The sequence below is a fragment of the Achroia grisella genome, unplaced genomic scaffold, assembly GCF_030625045.1.
Source record: "Achroia grisella isolate CSIRO2021 unplaced genomic scaffold, CSIRO_AGI_Agris_v1 utg640, whole genome shotgun sequence".
Taxonomy (NCBI): Eukaryota; Metazoa; Arthropoda; class Insecta; order Lepidoptera; family Pyralidae; genus Achroia; species Achroia grisella.
Window position 1 is genome coordinate 4,229,809 of NW_026712977.1, and position 18,283 is coordinate 4,248,091.

Genomic DNA, 18,283 nt, shown 5'->3' on the forward strand with positions numbered 1-18,283 from the left:
GGTAACAGTTGTAGACTCGATTCCCGCTATTGTAGTATAAAAAGAAGACAATATGTCTTCTTTTTATACTGAATATATAATAATATATATATAATCTGAAGCACTTAATAAAGCTTGCCATACATTTAACGGTCTTCTGTTCAGATACCTCTGCCTTAAAGTTTAAGGAATATAGACAGATTATCACTAAATGCTAATTAGGTATTTTTATGTAAGTGTAGACGCATATAAGCCGGCATTGTATATGATGAAGAGTCGGGACTTTCGCATATAGATTTAAACATGTGGTCTCCCTCATACCTTGCCTTTCCTAAAGATTAATATTTCATACCCATATCCTGTATTTATCAAATATTACAAATATATCTCATCCTTCAATCAAGAATATAGCTCTTACGAAGGAATTAAGAAGGAGATAAGAACATAGATGACTTTGTACAAAATCTACTTCATTACCGTTACTTATGTACCTATTTGTTAAGCTAAGATAGAGTCTGTACAAACAAACAAACTTACATTCTTCTAGTACTGTTTCTCTAATCTGTATTTAATGTAAGTACACCTACTAAGTAATTGCTCATATAATTGTATAAGTAATACTAATTATATTTGCGAATTATAAATGTTCTCCATGTTTTCAGAAAAAAGTTCTTGTTTTATTTAAGTAATAATTTAGTCTAACCCCTTGCAGCTTAATTTCATCAGTAACTGGAACGTAATAACTGAATTCGATATTCATGTGATATCGAATCCGCTTCGGATTAGTCTATGCGGTCAGTCATTCTGTCGATCAGACTAAACCATCTGAGCGCTTTATCCGTAATACAAACTCTGTTACAATACTATTATTACATCTAAATTTCTCGATACTAGTAGAATACTAGAATATTTGGAGCGGCACTTAACTATAGACATATTAACTATTAACAACATAGGTTGTATATGTTTTAAAAAAAGTAACTCATATTTTTATACGACTGGAATGAAAAAAATATACTCTTATCGGAATAATGGACAACTCTGATATTTAATTAAAATAATGCTGTAATAATGTAGAAAGTAAGCCAATTCATCCTCATAGTAATGATCGCTAACTAACATTTTTCCAATCATTCTGCAATTTGATGTGTCATAATATATATTTCAGATGCTCATAATATACTACCAATTGAGTAACTTAATTATAAATTAATTTAGAGTTTGCACGGCTATCTTCTTATTTGAAAACTTAGACAAAGACTTCTATAATATATATGTTCTCTTTTTAAATGATATGAATGAACTGCTTCCAAATCATTTACAGGCTCCTTTCCCAAAGTACTATGGCATTGACTAGCGGAATAGCGGAGTAGCTTGAATCAGTCGTTCAGATCTTTCTGTAAGTTTGATGAAACGGTTTGCAGAAATCAAATTTGCAGAAAATTTAAATTTTTAGATTGAATTATTTTCTCTTTTTAGATGTATTTAATTTACGTAATAAACAATAAAACCAACAATTATACTTTTATTTTTATCTTTGAGAATTAATATGTAGGCATTGTTGTAATTATGTAGATACAATGAGATTGATAATAGTGTAATATAAGGACCCGAGGTTCTTGTATCTTCTTCTTGGCTTAGAACTACATTTCAAACTGACAGTGGCTTTCGCTTATCATAAGTGTCTGTAATTAGACTTATATGAAATCTGTATATCTATGAAATGTTTTTATTTAATTTACCTTATTTTGTTTATTTGTGAATACCAACTCTATATAGTCCAGTCAAGGATAAGCTAATTATATAGAAATTCCCAATATTAAAATGTTGATGAAAAGACAGATTACAGTACTTACCTATATGTCGTCACTATATATACATATATAGTTTTTACTATTTTGCCACCGAGATTCGAATCTACCGCTTTAGTATAGTGTGGTGTATGTATATGTCATTCGAAACTATAACGGTAGCATCGGACTCAATTAGTATGCGTCTTGCAGGAGTTTCTATCTGATCGGAGGATCTTCTATCTGCAGATTTGGAGTACCTTCTGCACTGAGCTCCATTTTTGTGCGGCAGGGCTTCACCGATAAACGCCTACTGCGGCCAACAATATAAAAATAGTATATTTTATTACTGTTGACTGCATTCAATGCTTAAAGTTTTTACAGCAATTTTAATTACGCGTGATAGACCTAATAATGATTACTTTCATTTACTATACTGTTCATTTTAGTTTTATAAGTACTATAGCCCTATTTTACAAGGTACTTATAAATTCAGCGACACTAGGTAATACAGAGCCAGACGTAAACCAAACAAAATTCCGCTAGACAGAGTAAATATTGAGTTATTGATACAGGACATCAGTAAATATTTCGCCCTCTTTGATATATATATCTCATACATCATTGAGTTTTATTACGGAGATAATTCGACAAAATCAACCGTTTAACGGTACAATAATTTTTGTTTTCAAATTAAAAATGGCTGCCATTTGCCGCCAATTACAAAAATAACAACGCGAATCTTCTGAAGTCATATGATCACAAATCTAAACATCGTATGTGGCACTATATAGGTATTGATAAACTTAAGAATTTTTCGAAAAAGGAATCCGAGGGGACCACCCAACGGCTCAGCTGCCTGTTTTCGACCTTATTTATTGTTTTAATTAAAACAACATAACTCAAAGCTCTCTGGTGAACGCGCCTATGTGACAGCTCGTAATTCTAAAGTTTAACTTCCGAATGCAATCCTTAAAACAAACGATGTGTATGTGTGCGCAGGGGTCCTATTTCGTACTTGGACTCTCGCTGCGCTAGTTGTTAGAAGCGCACCCGCGACTCGGTAATTTGTTTTATATTAAGGCTTTGCGTTCGTAATTTATGACACGCCTTAGATTTCTATCGCATGAAGTATTTTGATATAAATGAGTTTTAATTAAAAATAAATTAAGCACTGTGTGTTAGTTTAATTTAGATTACGAACAGACATGATCAAGATCCATTTTATTACCGCAAAGTTTTTTATTGCTACTTACCATTCTGATTATACTAAACTGCAGCTAATTTAAAACTAGGGACCAAGGGACTAAAGGATGCTTTATAAAAATAAAAGTAATTATTTATAAATTGGAATATTTTTATTAACAGATCTTTATAATTTTAGTCACATGAATATATTATCCAGGTAGGAATAGTTAATGTAGATCTACATGAAATGAATGAACTGTAATCATAGCACTTGCACTAGATATCGTAAGGTATTTTATTATGTATGGAATAGTATTATATGTGTTAGGTACCTACTATACATTTCGAATGAATATGTCACAACATGTCCACTACAGTTATTATTATCGATTATTATTTATTTATGCCATAAATGTATATTAATTCTATACAAAAAAAGGAACTAACAGTGCGCGTAGTATTTATACTTAGGTAATGCTTATTACTAACTAATAGAGCATGAATGTAAAATATAAAACAAATGACTTTTTTGCAACTTAAATGATAAAAAAAAGTCAAACGTCTTCCCTTTATCACATTCGGCCAATCTCTTATATTTTTATTCTATCGCTCTTAAATAAGCCTAATCATTATTTATTCTATGGAAAATTTTTCACATATGTACCTATGATCACTTAAAACTACACTTAGCCTACATTAAATATCGTGGTCAATAAATAAATAGTATATATTAATAAAAAAACTTTCTCCATACTTTTAGCTCGTGGAACCCAATAAGTATTACGCCGGTAAATGTACACATTAAAATTAATAAAATTTAGTAAAATTTCCATTTGCACAATATAAACTAAATCTGTCTACGGCACAACCATGCATGATCAAAAGTAATCAAGCAATTAGCAAATTTATATATTAAGTAAGATCACAATATCTAGTTTTCTGAAATGGATGGATGAATTCATAATGTTTAATTTATCGATTAAAGTTTCAAGATAATTATTATGATGGAATTTTTTATAAATACAACTTTATACTATACCTATACAAAGATTAAGTCATACCTTAGCAAATGTTACATAATATCTAAAAATCACGATGAATCATTAGAGTGATAGAGAAATGCTTCAATTCGGTACAATGCAAGTAACTAGGTACCTACTCTACTTTGACTTTAATATATAGACCGTTTGTATCACTTTTGGAATAAAGTTGCAGTGATATAAGTTAAGCTTAAACAATATGCATCTTTAGGAATCGACTGCTATTATTTTTAAAATCGTAATCTATTTGAATATTCATTATACCATTCACTAATAGTAAGACTTCCACTATTTTTCTACACCATAATGTTAAATAGTAAACCCTTGACGCACTCTCAGTCGCAATGTTCCATTTTAAAGCGCTCATAAAGCGCAAAACTGAGGCTATGGACAATCCATGGAGTTTGGACTCGGCGGGCCTCCCATCACGCTGTAAGGTGGACTGTGTGGTGGCAAAGACTGTATGGACCCCATAGGCCCGTGATACATGTCCATCTCTAAAGAGCCATCTGGTGAGCATTTGTCCGCCATTTTGTTTTCTTGCTTGGTCACCATTCGCCGCCACTTCGCACGCGCATTCTGAAACCATACCTGTGAACAAAAAACACAAGGTTGATGTCGGCAAAGAAAATAATGTGAAGGCATTTAAATATCGCCAGCAAAAATCATATCGCCAAAGTGTGGTTCGCGCAGCGTACTAAAAAACTGGAAACAAAGTGGAGGAATTATATTTTTGGTCGCCAAATCTTTAATTATGTGGCGTATAATTTAAAATAATTAGCTTCCTTACAACCAGCTTCCGCAAGCTCGTTTCTTTTCTTTTGTACATTTCTGCATAGCTCCATTTTTGTGGGGCACGTGAGAGCGTTCCGCGGATTTGGCGTTGTAGGTTGCGTTCCGAAGTGCAGATTTTATCTGTAATTAGCAAGATTACCCCGCTGGGCGCCGCGCCGCTCGGAGCGTGACGCGCGCAGCCTGCCGCTGACCACCGCGCGGGCAACTCACATGCACAACATTCCATTGCGTTGTTCTCCCTGCCCCAATTACCTACAAGCACGTGCTAAAAATTTTGTACATTCTATGGGATAATAATAATACATTGCAAATAAAAGAAATCGCAAGCATTAAACTTAGTTTTTCTTTATTCGTACAGCCTCGTTCTACCGAAACCAATGATTTCAGATCTGTTCAGATAGCCAAGAAATTTATATTCCATTCATCTGTCTATGGAAATTCAATAATAAGGCCCCTAAGCGCGCAATATTCAAAGATTCAAACGTAGAACGTTCCCACGGCGCGCGAATCTCGCGGCCAATCGCGCGCAGCCGCGATGCTGGCCCCGCCCCCGCGTCATGGCCGCTATGGATGTTGCCTAATGCCAAATTTAGACGAACGTTTCTTTCTTAGTGCCAACATCTCGTAGTTTTATAATGAAACGAGAGCACTCATAATTAATGTTAGTTTTTTATTCTCCATCGTAAAGATCATACATTTTAACAGCTGTTTTCACAAGTTCAAAGTTACTTTAAATTTACTTATAGTTGGATCACCTATAGACAGCAGAATTATGGTTGTCGATGGTAAGAAGTAAGTTGATAATATCAGTCTGGGATGCCATGAAAAATGGGTGAAAAGTGCGGGAGATGACATGCGCGTGAGCACGATTGATGATGCTGCGTCCGCACATGCCACCGCTGTCAGAGATAACGTGCCGAGCGGCGACACGGTGGTCTTTATCATAATATTTCCAGTTATGAATGACATTGTTCTATTTTAAAGTCCATTCAACTACCTAGCTATAGGTGCAGTCAGGTCAAGTGACATTAAGAAGTCTTTGTATCTTAGAGCATCTAAAGTGTGTGCATTTTTTAAATTTTTACTTAATCTTATTGCCTTAATCAATTCTATTTATGAGGCTTGTCAGCAAGAGGTACTCCAGTCCATTATTTTAATTTAATATAAAGTTTTTACTCCTCTTGTCATTTGAGTGGACTTAAAAAGTGAATGAAGTTCATGATGGAAGAAACAATTGTCATAAACATTTAAAAATAAAGTGATCTACAAAATGGTCATTGGTTCACTATCTCAAATTAACAATCTAAGGCAACGTGCAATCCGCATTAATTAGCTGTTAACTAAAAGTCACTGTGATTTTTTTTTGAAGTCATCCATCGCTAAACTTTCTTGAATCTCAGCGTTTCTCAGCGCCTATTCTCGTAACAGACTCAAATAAGTTTGCAGAGGCATGCCATCGGTCGAGCAATTTGTTACGCAGACACATCCAAGTGGGAACTTTGGAAAATGTATTTACAAATAATATATTACGGCTCAAATTTCTTTGACATAAACATAAAATACAAATAACAATAAGCATGCAGAAGTGTGTTTTTTCAGTGGAAACGCTCGCACTTTGTTATTAATATTCAACGTTTTGTCAGACGCAAATTTATTAATTGGCTGGATTTGTTTTCTTTTGTTCATTTCTCTCGCTAATAGACAATGTAATCTAGTAGATAGAGTAAATGTCATATAGATCTACATAGTAAAGAATATTGAAAATAAATGTGTATATATAAATATATCTATTTATTCAAGAAATAACTAGGAAGTAACTATTGATTCTCTGCTCTAGTATGTTAGAGATAGTTTTTAAATAGTCTTTCGATTTCTGCGGTGACCCTACAAGACTTTTGTGTATAGAATGATATTCTTAAATCTTTCAACCATTACGGTTGCCGGTAAACTGATCTTATGGGTTAACGCATTCCCTTTCAACTACCTAAAACCTAATAATATTTGATGTAACTTAGTTAGATTAGTTTTTTATTCCTGTGCAATGGATACATACAAAAGTAGCTTTATATGCTAGAATAGTTGCAGTAGTACATATAAAACAAATAACCATTTACTAAGCAAATAATACATTATTATTGCAACTAATTTACGGTAACACACGCTATATCAGACATGCGATACTTGATAAATGTCGCTCGAAATAAACTATTGCATTTTCCGAAATAAGTACCAACCTCTACATACTTGTCATATTTCGCCTACAGATTGTCGACAACTATTTCTATGTGAATAATATGAAAATATTCTTTACAAATATGAGCGGAATGAATGGAGTACATTTGAATAGAGTTTGCATTTCGTATAAAGTTTTATAGAAACAGGCATACCTATTAGGAAATAAGGGGTTTATATAGCATTGGGTTAAAGCCTTGGAATAGCAGTAAATCCAATGAGCCTATAAAAATTTTACACTAGATAATCTGACATTATGAATGACTTGTTAGAACGTTTTACTTTTCTACTTGTCTGCAACTGATTGTGTGATACTTCGGACAGGTCGCGCGGAGGGATGTAGACAATATGGAGAGACTGATGGTAACAGGTAAGATAGAGGGTAGAGGACCTCGATTCGACGTCCCACTCGATGCTCAGACCATCCACTCAGAGATCCATTCAGCTGAATATTACTGTCAGCACCGCATTACACCAGGCGGTCTTAGCAGTATGGGCACGAACAAGAAATTTTAGAATATTTTAATTTTTGTAGGATGACAAACAAATGTGAAACATAATTATTATATTATATGCAGTCTGTTACTGTTTATATAAATGTTGAGCTGACTGTACTACAACAATAGAATGTGACGCTGGTAGCTCATAACACTATTCGTCATACCGATATAAATCTGTTAACTGCTACTTGAACAGTGACTGATACTTATGGCTGCATAATAATATCACGGATACTAAACGGTAGGGTCATCGAAATTTGACATAATAAAAAAAATTATCGATATCGTTATATCTATGATACTGCTAAATATTTACATGTAAAAAAACGTTCGTGTAAAATGAATGATTAAGATATTGCGTAATAATAAAAAATACAATCGGCAATTAAAGATAAACCAGATTTGCATATTTTTTTTATTACAATCATAACATAAACCGAAAATCTAAAGAATATATGATCAACGCTGTTTCGGTTTTTATTTACGATTCGACGTACAAATAGTATTCTTTTTCTAGCATATAATTACAATATGTAGAGAAATCAATATGTAAGAGAAATATGTATGTAGAGAGAATTGAAGGAGAATGTTAATGTTCATCCAATTATCTTTATTATTACCAGCATCTTACTGTTGTACTTTTGGTGTTTTAAAATATTTCCCTAGGTAATAAAAATAACGAAATTATCAAAATGTCAAAATGTCTGTCAAAATGGTTCAGAAAATAAGGCTTAAATATTGGTTTAAAATAATTTTGATTATCCTGCTACACTTATATCAAGAAATATCATATTAAACAACGATTATTTTAGGTATGCTATTTTTCAATGCAATCCTTTAAATTTTCAATTCAACACTATGAACATTGGAAGAGAAGCGTCACTAGTGAAATTTTGTCCCGTAGACGCTAATTCGCTCTAATGACTTTCACACTACACCAATGGACAAATGCGCACGTGCAGCGAACTAGAACAAACGAGGTGGAATCATTCATAACCGGCGAGTGATTAACAACACTAGTCACAGGTAATTGAGTGCCAGTCGCCAATTACCGGTATTATACCGGGTAAGTGACTTATAATGGACACACTCGTACGTTCCGTCACTATACGTATATTCCAATTGAGACATCAAAAGGGTAAGTGCCATTCTAAATTTAAATATGTACTTATTGCAAACTATTTCTTTTACATACATAGTAGCTCTGCCCGCGGTTTGTATACATGGTATTGGATGGAACAAAAGATTATAACTTTTTTAATTATACCTGATATTAAGGTGTATAAACAAATAACTAAATTTTAGAATGATACTCTTTTTTTACTCCCGCAACATTATTATGGATAATAATAATAATAATAATAATAATACTTTATTTGCCAAATGTAGGTAAACAATAAGGTGTTATAAATATGTTGTTGAGATCCGTACATTAACCTCGTAAGATCATAAGGATCCATCTTGTATAATTTTGTAAAATATCTATTATATAGCTCGTGTACAATGTATGACATTTGTTAAAGCAAAATATACAGGGTTTTCATTATTAATCATATTTTCATTTCAATCTATCTAACATATATACATATTGCAAATAGCATAATCACCAAACAGTGCATCCCTTTTGATCTCAATTCAAATATAGATACAGTCTCAAACATTAGCTACTTTTCATTCAATCGAGCTTTATTAATCATATAAATCTCGACACAAGTACCCGACTATTAGGCTCTAATTGGTGTTGGATAAATGCATACATTATTGACATTCGAAACGTACAACATCTATTTACAAGGTACTTAAACATACAGTTCCTCCTCTAATCAATACATAAATGAATTCAATCATTCCGACAATGATAATATAAGCAAATATTCATTCAAAGAGCCACCGAAACCGCACGTTAACTAAGCATAAAAGCGCCGCGTAAGGAGCCTAATAAATGTACAAACAAACGCCATCAAAGGCGCTCAAACATTCCGCGCATGTGTAAATAAAAACTGTAGAGATGTGATTAATAGTCCCGTTTTCCTTAAATAAATAATATTCGAATAAATTAGGAGGGAGAGACGACACGTCCGCTGGGCGCGAGTTCGCGCCACCGAATGACAAATTGACTCCTTTTGAACATACAGCGGAAATTATCTGCCCAACCAACCGTCTCGGGAACTCGGGACGATGCTTTCGTACTAATTACTAGAGCATTTGATTGCGATCAGTTGGTGAATACGCAATTGTGAATCTTCACGCTCTGATTTAAAGGCGATAATCAACGTAGAGTGTGTGCTTATTATTGTCACAAAATATACTTACAAAGGAAAATTATATGACCAAATGTCAAGGTGTGACCATCCGGTACTAATTGCGGGGGTTGTTACATTTCCAAAGTGTGACAGCGTATTGGTAAGTACTTACATAGATTTATTTAAATATGATAAGAGATAATTAATATTAATTATAGCGACACTAACAGTTGGCAGAGTAGAGACGCACTCCACGATAATTAAAAGTGCGTTCTACTAAAAATAACCGCTTAATTGAGATCGATTCAATCATTTATCTGTGAAGTGTAGATTATTCAGAGGTAATTGACTAATTTATCCAATGTCGATTAAATCCGGTGTGGTGATTAAAGGCGCCAATAGTGGTAAGTCAGTTACCAATACAATGTGAATGATCACACATTAAAGGGGAACAGGGGAACGCACTTTTTCAATCGACTAATTACGTTCCGAGTTGAACCCGAGCCATTTTTCAGTGGGTAGATATAAAAAAAATAAACCGAGGGAGTGACAAATCACGTAATTGCGGACGCACCGAGAGAAATATGGCGCGGTTTGTTCTAAATGCACCCGCGCAGTGTTTCAGTCAGGGCTGTCGGCGACCACATATATAAATATTATTTTATTAATCAATTTTACAATACATTTACATATTTTTAATCATTATATTCCAGTTTGATTTCATTATTTTTAAATAAGCGCATAACTTTTCCGCCTCGTCTTATTAATTAGTTACTTTTATTTCACGCTATTTAATGTATTTATTATTGAGTTGTACCTATTTGTAATTATTACCCTTTCAAGACTAAACAACTGAATGATTTACTTCCTTATTAGACTAATTTTCATATAGATAGCAAATTTCTCTAATTATTGGAGCTATATTAATGCTATATTTAAAAAAAAATCAATATTTATTCAAATACGTTATATGCAACCGCTAGACCGTATATTAATATATCATTAATATATAATACGTGTATTTTTCCAGGAATATAACATAATCGTTAATTAAGTAAATTTTATAATTAAGTGGAAAAGACTTTACTTATATTTACACACACACATTATAGGATTTTACAAGTGATTTTATATAGAATAATTAATAATAATTAGAAATAAAATCTACTAGAATATATTTGAGTGCAACATCAATTAATGTGAACTATAACATTAAATATCAATAGTGAACAACAAGTTATTACCTGCGGCTTCGTACACTTTATGTGATAAAATAAATTTTACTCAATTTCGTTTCCCGCGATATATTCACACGTGAAATTGATTACATCAATCATAAAACAGACACCTGCTTATGCAAATGTAATATCCATATTAGGATTATTAAAAATTATAATAATAACTTCAATTGACATTTATTTAATTGAAGTAACAAACCGTTGAGCAGTTTGCTTTATAAATTGTGACTTGGTAGTAGATTGAGATTACCAAGGGAAATAGGATTAAAGGCGTGACATGTTAGTTCTCTAGAATGGCAACGCATAAGTGGTATCACGGGATCACCTGATAACGCTTTATCGTTTACAATTTACCGCTTAGCATTACCAACGTCTATTGAATAAAATATATTTTTTATAAACTATTAAATATAGAGCCAGCCCTACATTCGTGTGACAGTGGAACTATATATTACTGAAGGCGCCCGGGGCAATTAGAGATGCGCAAGACCACCTGTCCCGGCGTTTGTTTTGGGCATATCTCATATTTTATAAGAATACAGATACAGTTTGAAAAAAAGATTAAATAAAATACCGTGAGGACTGTATCACAGATGGAGCGTTTTGTCGACTGTTCCCGAAACTAGAGTCTGACCTAAATTTTAACGCAGTGTTTGTTACATTTGCAACGAGCGTATAGCTTTGATTTTCAACCGAATTTAAAAAGTTGAAGGGTCGCAAGTAGATTGTATTTTTATTATAACAAGTCTGAATAGACTTTGAGAGATTTTAACCACTGTTTTTATATTAATGATAATAATATACCCTACTTTACAAATTGAAATTAAGATGTAATTTTTTGAGGACTAAATTAAAATTAACATATTCCGTAGTTTTCGTGATGGTACACAATAATAATTTTACCTCAATTTCTGTTTAACGCGTAATGCTTTTTGAAATGCCTATCGCAACACTCAATGGCGGTCTCTTCAGTGCCATAAAACTGGAAATCAGTCTCAAACGCAATCCTACCCTATTTCTTGCTACTAATTACAACACCGCCTTTATGTCTACTACATTACGGCCTAAATTTGCTTCAACTAGCAATTAGTGTAACCGTAAATAGCCGTAAAGGTGAGGCACATAAATTTACTTTCAGGCACTTTGGCTATTATTTGTGACTGAAAACCCTTCTGATTTAAGGTACCGAGTACTGTTCTGCTTTGTTTTGTATTAGAAATCGTGCAATCGCGAGATATTTTAATTCTTTTGGATATTTAGTTTTTAAATTAGATGAATAGTATTTTTATACTTTAAACCCAAGGCGATTGTACTTGGTGAAAGATGACGTTATACGTCGTTACTACTAACGATAATACATAAACATAAAAATTGTTAGACTGAAATATATACCGAGTAGATATGGAAATGTGCTAGTGATACATTTCCCGTAAATACAAAAGAAATGACTGATAATTTAAACATTACTCGTATTATGCCATATAATTTGTTTCCAAACTTGTTAATTAAAATCCTATTACAATATTCATAAACATGAATATGTTTATTCATTTTCATAACAAATATCTTTCATTATAGAGTCCAATATAATAAATATTCCTTTACATTATTATCTGCAAAATATTTTAACGTTTGAATTATATCGACCTAAACTATTCATAAAACAAAAACAAAACAGAACACAAAAATAAAACGTGAAGCAGTCTACAAACAATGCGAAATATAAAATAAAACCAGCAAGCCGGCCATTTCATCGCGTAAAGTTATCCAACTCGCGTTACGCTTACTTGCAAAAGGAAAAAGTGTTTATCCAAGCAAAATGGCGACGGCCGGCTTTTTGCCGAAAAAAATCCCGATCAATATTCGGGGGCATGAGGAGGGGGTCCTCTCGTCTCCTCACGTAATTGGTAGGAGGGGGAATTTATGCGACGCGGTATCTCTCGAGTCGAATCTACATCGGCATCCAGATCCACAGTTTATTATATGCAGTACTTCCTTTCTACTGAAGAAAGATCGAAGACTGTTTATGGTCAACATCAGAAATTAAATAAAAAATATTGGATTTAGTCATTATTAACAAAAAAAAACGTTACAATAACATATAATAAAGAAACTGAAAAGACTCTTTAAAAATCTTTTGAATTTCTTTTGTTTGACTGTACTTACACTAAAGCTATTATTGACACGGTCTGTCTTGTATTATAATTTCCGCCTACTGCCAAAAGAACATGCAAGTACTTTTTAACCAGTCCTTTACGATTCATAGGGTTTTCAGTATTATTAATAATAAATACAATAAACTATATTTTTTAATATTAGTAGAGCCTATCTAATACCGCATAAAACTACGTCAATATACTGACCTTAATAAACTGTGACCACATTCTATATATTAGTGTACCTGAGTAGTTAGTTGAAATTTAGATAGAATTACATATGAAATGTGCAATCACTATACCTAAAATAAAAAAGAAGTCACTGAATTTTACTCTGTAAGTAAATTTAATAAATTTTCTGTATTTTATCTGCATCTTAAAAACATTGATTATAAATATATATAACAAATCACGTCGATATGGATTTTTTACAGAGTATTTGTATACGCGTAAAAGGTCTCAAATAACTGAAAACTTAACCCAGAGCCTCATAAGTGATATTATTATGACAATGTTAAACAAAAAAATATCAATTCAAAACAAAGACATTTATAAGCACTCGTTCATGGACTCCTGTAGCCCTTCGAACTCCAAAACAAACTCGGAGCGGCGCGCGCGCATAAACCGACCATTACTGGCTACCACTAATAGATTGGACACACTTCGGCGCACCTCTGAACAGTTTAGAGCTTTATATTGCTTTTAATTTGTTTAGTGAGCGGCTCCTTAATATCGGACCACGGCGACTTCAAAGCCATCTCCTTTGTTCCAGTAATTACGGCATTTTTCGTTATGCAACACGTGTGTTACGTAGTGGCCTCATTGTTTCTGTGTGATCAAGGAATTCTCAACAGCAAATAGTATCTTCGTTGAGAGAAAAGATAAAGTTAATAATTTAAGATTTTGTACAACCTATTGTTATAAATTAATATAAAACTTACCAATATTGGCAATTAGAAAGATAGGACGATATCGATCCAAAATCTAATATATTAGTATACCGTATTACAATTCTAGTAATGTCTTCATTCTATAAACTCAGTTAGCTATTCTTATTGCCTAAGCATACTTTAACATTTCCTAAATAAAACAATAATGTCAGTCTAAAAAATGAAGCCTTTTTAGGTTCAGTACTAGGATTATTGCTATTGTAAGTAGAGTCTGTATGATTCAATAAATTCCTATAGCTCTAATATATAAAACTCCGAACATCGGGGCAATTTTAAGCGATTTGAACCTTATACTTCTCCCATAAAGTCTTGATTCGTAAGCCGTACGAGATTAAGTAGGACCAGGGGCGAACCGGTGACAGCACCTCCTTCCCTTCGATCCTTCAGGCGATTTCAGATGGTCGCCTGGGGATTATAAGCTTTATTCCCAATTAGAAGAGATCACAAGGAATTCATTCAGTAATCTCCTTCTTTATTAAGACCCCACAATTGCTAAAAATTTCCTGAAGTATATATAGTAAGCATATTAATAATGCATTACCAACAACATCGGAGTAGAGTTATTTATTACGATTTTGTGAAATAAAAAGTACCAACTTACCGAAGTTTCGTCATTATTTTGTCAACCAATTTCAGATTAAGATGCTGATGTTTCTAGAAAGTACAGTGTTCACTCATTCAAATCATCAGTAATTGCTACTGAATTTTGATAATATATCATTGACGTAATAGGCAATGAGAAATTCTCAAAATTCAGTACGTAATTGTTAGTATTTACTTGAAATCCTAATAACATTTTCATCATCATCGTCAATAATTTATCTACTATTAATTTATACATGAAGTAGATATGTGAATAAATAAAAAACGAAAAAATCATAATCACACGCTGTACACTGTTGCCAATATCTGTAAAGTTTCTCAATAAAACACCCAAAGACAACTTCGCAGAGCAAAGAGCGATATCAAATGAGGCGATATCAGGTATACATTAAATTCGCATTAGCTTCCAACTACCAGTTTAAGGGCTACATCACACATTCACGCTACGAATCGGTTGCAGTTAAACAACTTTGATGTACTTTGTAAATTTATTCATTCAGTCAAGTATTTATAATTATACACTTTTAGAAAATATATTAACGTATATTAAATATAAATAACAATTCAACGCGTGTAAAGAGCAGCTATTCTCAATTCGTTTCGTAAAGTGCAATAATCCCATAGTCTCGACATTCCAACATTGTTAACAATTCCAACGATTTACCACCCTTGACCGCAAATAACTCTTCAAAATTAATACGGTATGTGAATTTTATGATAAATAGTAAGGTATAACTTAACATCATTTTTGATACTATATTCCATTCTATTTTACATTAATTCCTATAAAATCAATTAAATGAGCTGTAAATACGAAACGAGTTAAAAACGTTACCAATTACCGTTTAATAGTAATTGCGCTCCGAGATAAATGATTCACGTCGCTTGTAACTACATAACTAATTGTAAATACAGCAAGTTTAATTATGTTTATTAATAGAGAAATTAACTTTTTTTATTTAAATTGTAACCTAAGATGTTACATTACTATTCTGGTCTGGTGGAAAATCGATTTAATTTTTAACTTTTTAATTTGAAATGCCAGTGTAGTTCGTACAGTTAAATGTTAAACTTTTTTAAGACGTCCAAGCCGGATCTATAAAGAGCAAGCAATACTAAATTATAAATTGCTTTTAGTTCACGTCAACGTAATAAATATACTTGTTTTTCTTTGACACACCATTATACGATACGGCCCGGATGTGTTAGGCAGTGCCTTATAAATGAGAATGTAATATCTCAGTTACCTGTAACACGCGTTTCGGTAGACCAGTCTTCTGGCTCAATTGTTTCAGATCTTTTGCATCAGGATTGTGGTTGATGGTGAAGTAGGACTTCATCGTGCGCAGCTGGTGGTGTTTGAAGCTGGTGCGCATGCGTTTGGTGCGCGATGTGGACCCCAGAGCGCCACCACCACGGAATCCCATCTCCAGATATTCGGAGTTCAAATCTGGGTACGAGAGAATAAATAGTCACGCTGCTAAATACCAAAAACATTGTTAGGTTATATATACGTGTTAGTAAATTTAAATTAACATAAAAGTTAATACAAATATCAATTGGGAGAGGAAATATAAAGCAATATGTATTATCAAATGACAATGTAAGTCATTCGATCATACATAATACGATACATAGATATAATATCATATTATAATCTAAAAAGTACATAGTATTTACATAGATATAAAAACAATGCAGCAGCGCAAAACAATACCACAAATAACATAAAATATTAATGCCAATTACAAAGTAATGATAAAATTTTGTGTCAAAATACGGAGTCATATATAAGTTCGCATTGCGATTTCGCAGATGCTGCGTTAAAGAATAATTCACACTTTTCCGACGTAATCAATGTATTGCCTTTTCGGTCGGGATCAGTCATCTCTAGGAGGATCCTCATAGGCATGACTGATGATCCGATCAGGATACAATCCTATGAGGATTATACGATTTTAGTCTACGGTACAAAGATATCTACATTTTAAGTTTTAACGTGCGGAAATTGGTCAAAATACCATGATAGATTTGACATCATGGAATTAGTGACCAAAATTGAGATACGAGATTTTTTATTTATTCGTACGAGGTTAAATGTTTTTAGGTTGTCAACCCTACCGGTGACGTTATTCACGTTGAATTGTAATTATTTTTATCTGTGGGCATACGATAATGTGTATATTTACATATATCACAATGGTAATTACAAATTTATTTGTAGCTTGCTATTCGAATATAATTCACATTAATACGCATTATGTTATTACAGATGACTTAGGGAAAATATTAGTACCTATCCAGATACCAAGAAAGCGACGATTTCGCGGAACTAAAGTTAAGAAAACTGCTTTTGTTATTTTCTGTCGAATACTATTTTTTTTTGGGTGTAATAAAGAGAATAAGAAGCCAATAACATGTGAACTAATCCATCGAGAATCAAACGGGAAATTTAGGAATATGTTTTGTTTTTATTAGGTGACTAAATCTATCACGTATTCACTCAGTTTGTATGAATCTTTTAAAAATTACTTTTATTTCCCACCTTCGTTCATAAGACAATTTGATATTGTTACTAGTATTCAACTTGTTTTATATAATTTACTATGCCATTTGACAAATAGCTTAACAATGGAGGATAATCAAGGAAGAAAGTGCGCTTATGGTCCACGTAACAAATATTTTTTTAATGATCAGAACTTTGATTTCATCATCTATACATAGACACCTCTAACGGTATGATGTAAAGGCCACAAAAAATTAACTACAGATAGTAAATTTCATCATAATGTACTTTATAACTTTATATTGATAATCCTATTATATATTTTAGTTTAATTTAAACTTTATTAATAATATTAAAATATTAGTATACACCGCCTGTTTTACTTTATTACACTATAAATTTTTATTTGTAATACACACGTATAAAATAAATAGTTGATTAATTAATTGAATAACGTTATTAATATAATTTTAATGATATTTGTAAACGTTTAATGTTACTTTATTTTAAATATAAATAATAAATTCACAAAAACCTATGGCCCGCCAGGATGCTGGCAGATAATATCTATTAAAAAAAACAATAAGTAAGGGATGATGCGGAGAAGTTTATAAAATAATATTCAGGATTGATCGGAGTTAGATAGGTGATGACACTTTTAAAAAATATCTCTCGATATTTCATTATATAGGGATTAATGTCAGTCTTTATATAAATTACAAAAGTAACAAATTGTCTCTCAGGATTCATATTTTTATATGCAAGAACGTCATGGTTTACTTTTGTAAAATTACAAAGGTGTATAAATTTTAATATGATCTAATTTAGAAACCTCAATTAATTTAACAAGGGGATGGAGAATCCATTATAATAGTCCAAATTATATCACAAATGTCATAATCAAATTTCAACAAAATATATTAATCCGACAGTTAATGCAGAAGATTGCAATTGTACATTTGTTTTGTTTTTATTCTTGAATTTAGCAACGTGAAAGCGTGATAACAAACATCCTTCCTTTCCATTGTGACAGATAGCCGAGTCAAGGCTAAACGCTAATGAG

General features: G+C 32.5%; 1 protein-coding gene across 2 annotated transcripts in view; it reads right to left on the reverse strand.

The window, feature by feature from the left end:
- Positions 1-3,117: 3,117 nt before the first annotated feature.
- The window catches only part of LOC131849155 (protein apterous-like), a 90,307-nt gene continuing 75,141 nt past the window's right edge, over positions 3,118-18,283 (reverse strand). Inside the window, exons 5-6 of one of the 2 annotated variants that reach the window (XM_059199152.1) lie at positions 15,962-16,164; positions 4,280-4,588 (exon numbers count right to left, since the gene is read on the reverse strand). In XM_059199152.1, the coding sequence (XP_059055135.1) occupies positions 4,382-4,588; positions 15,962-16,164 (410 nt within the window). In that variant the 3' untranslated portion in view covers positions 4,280-4,381. Of the gene's footprint in view, positions 4,589-15,961; positions 16,165-18,283 lie in introns of both variants that reach the window. The other variant, XM_059199153.1, reaches the window with a different exon arrangement.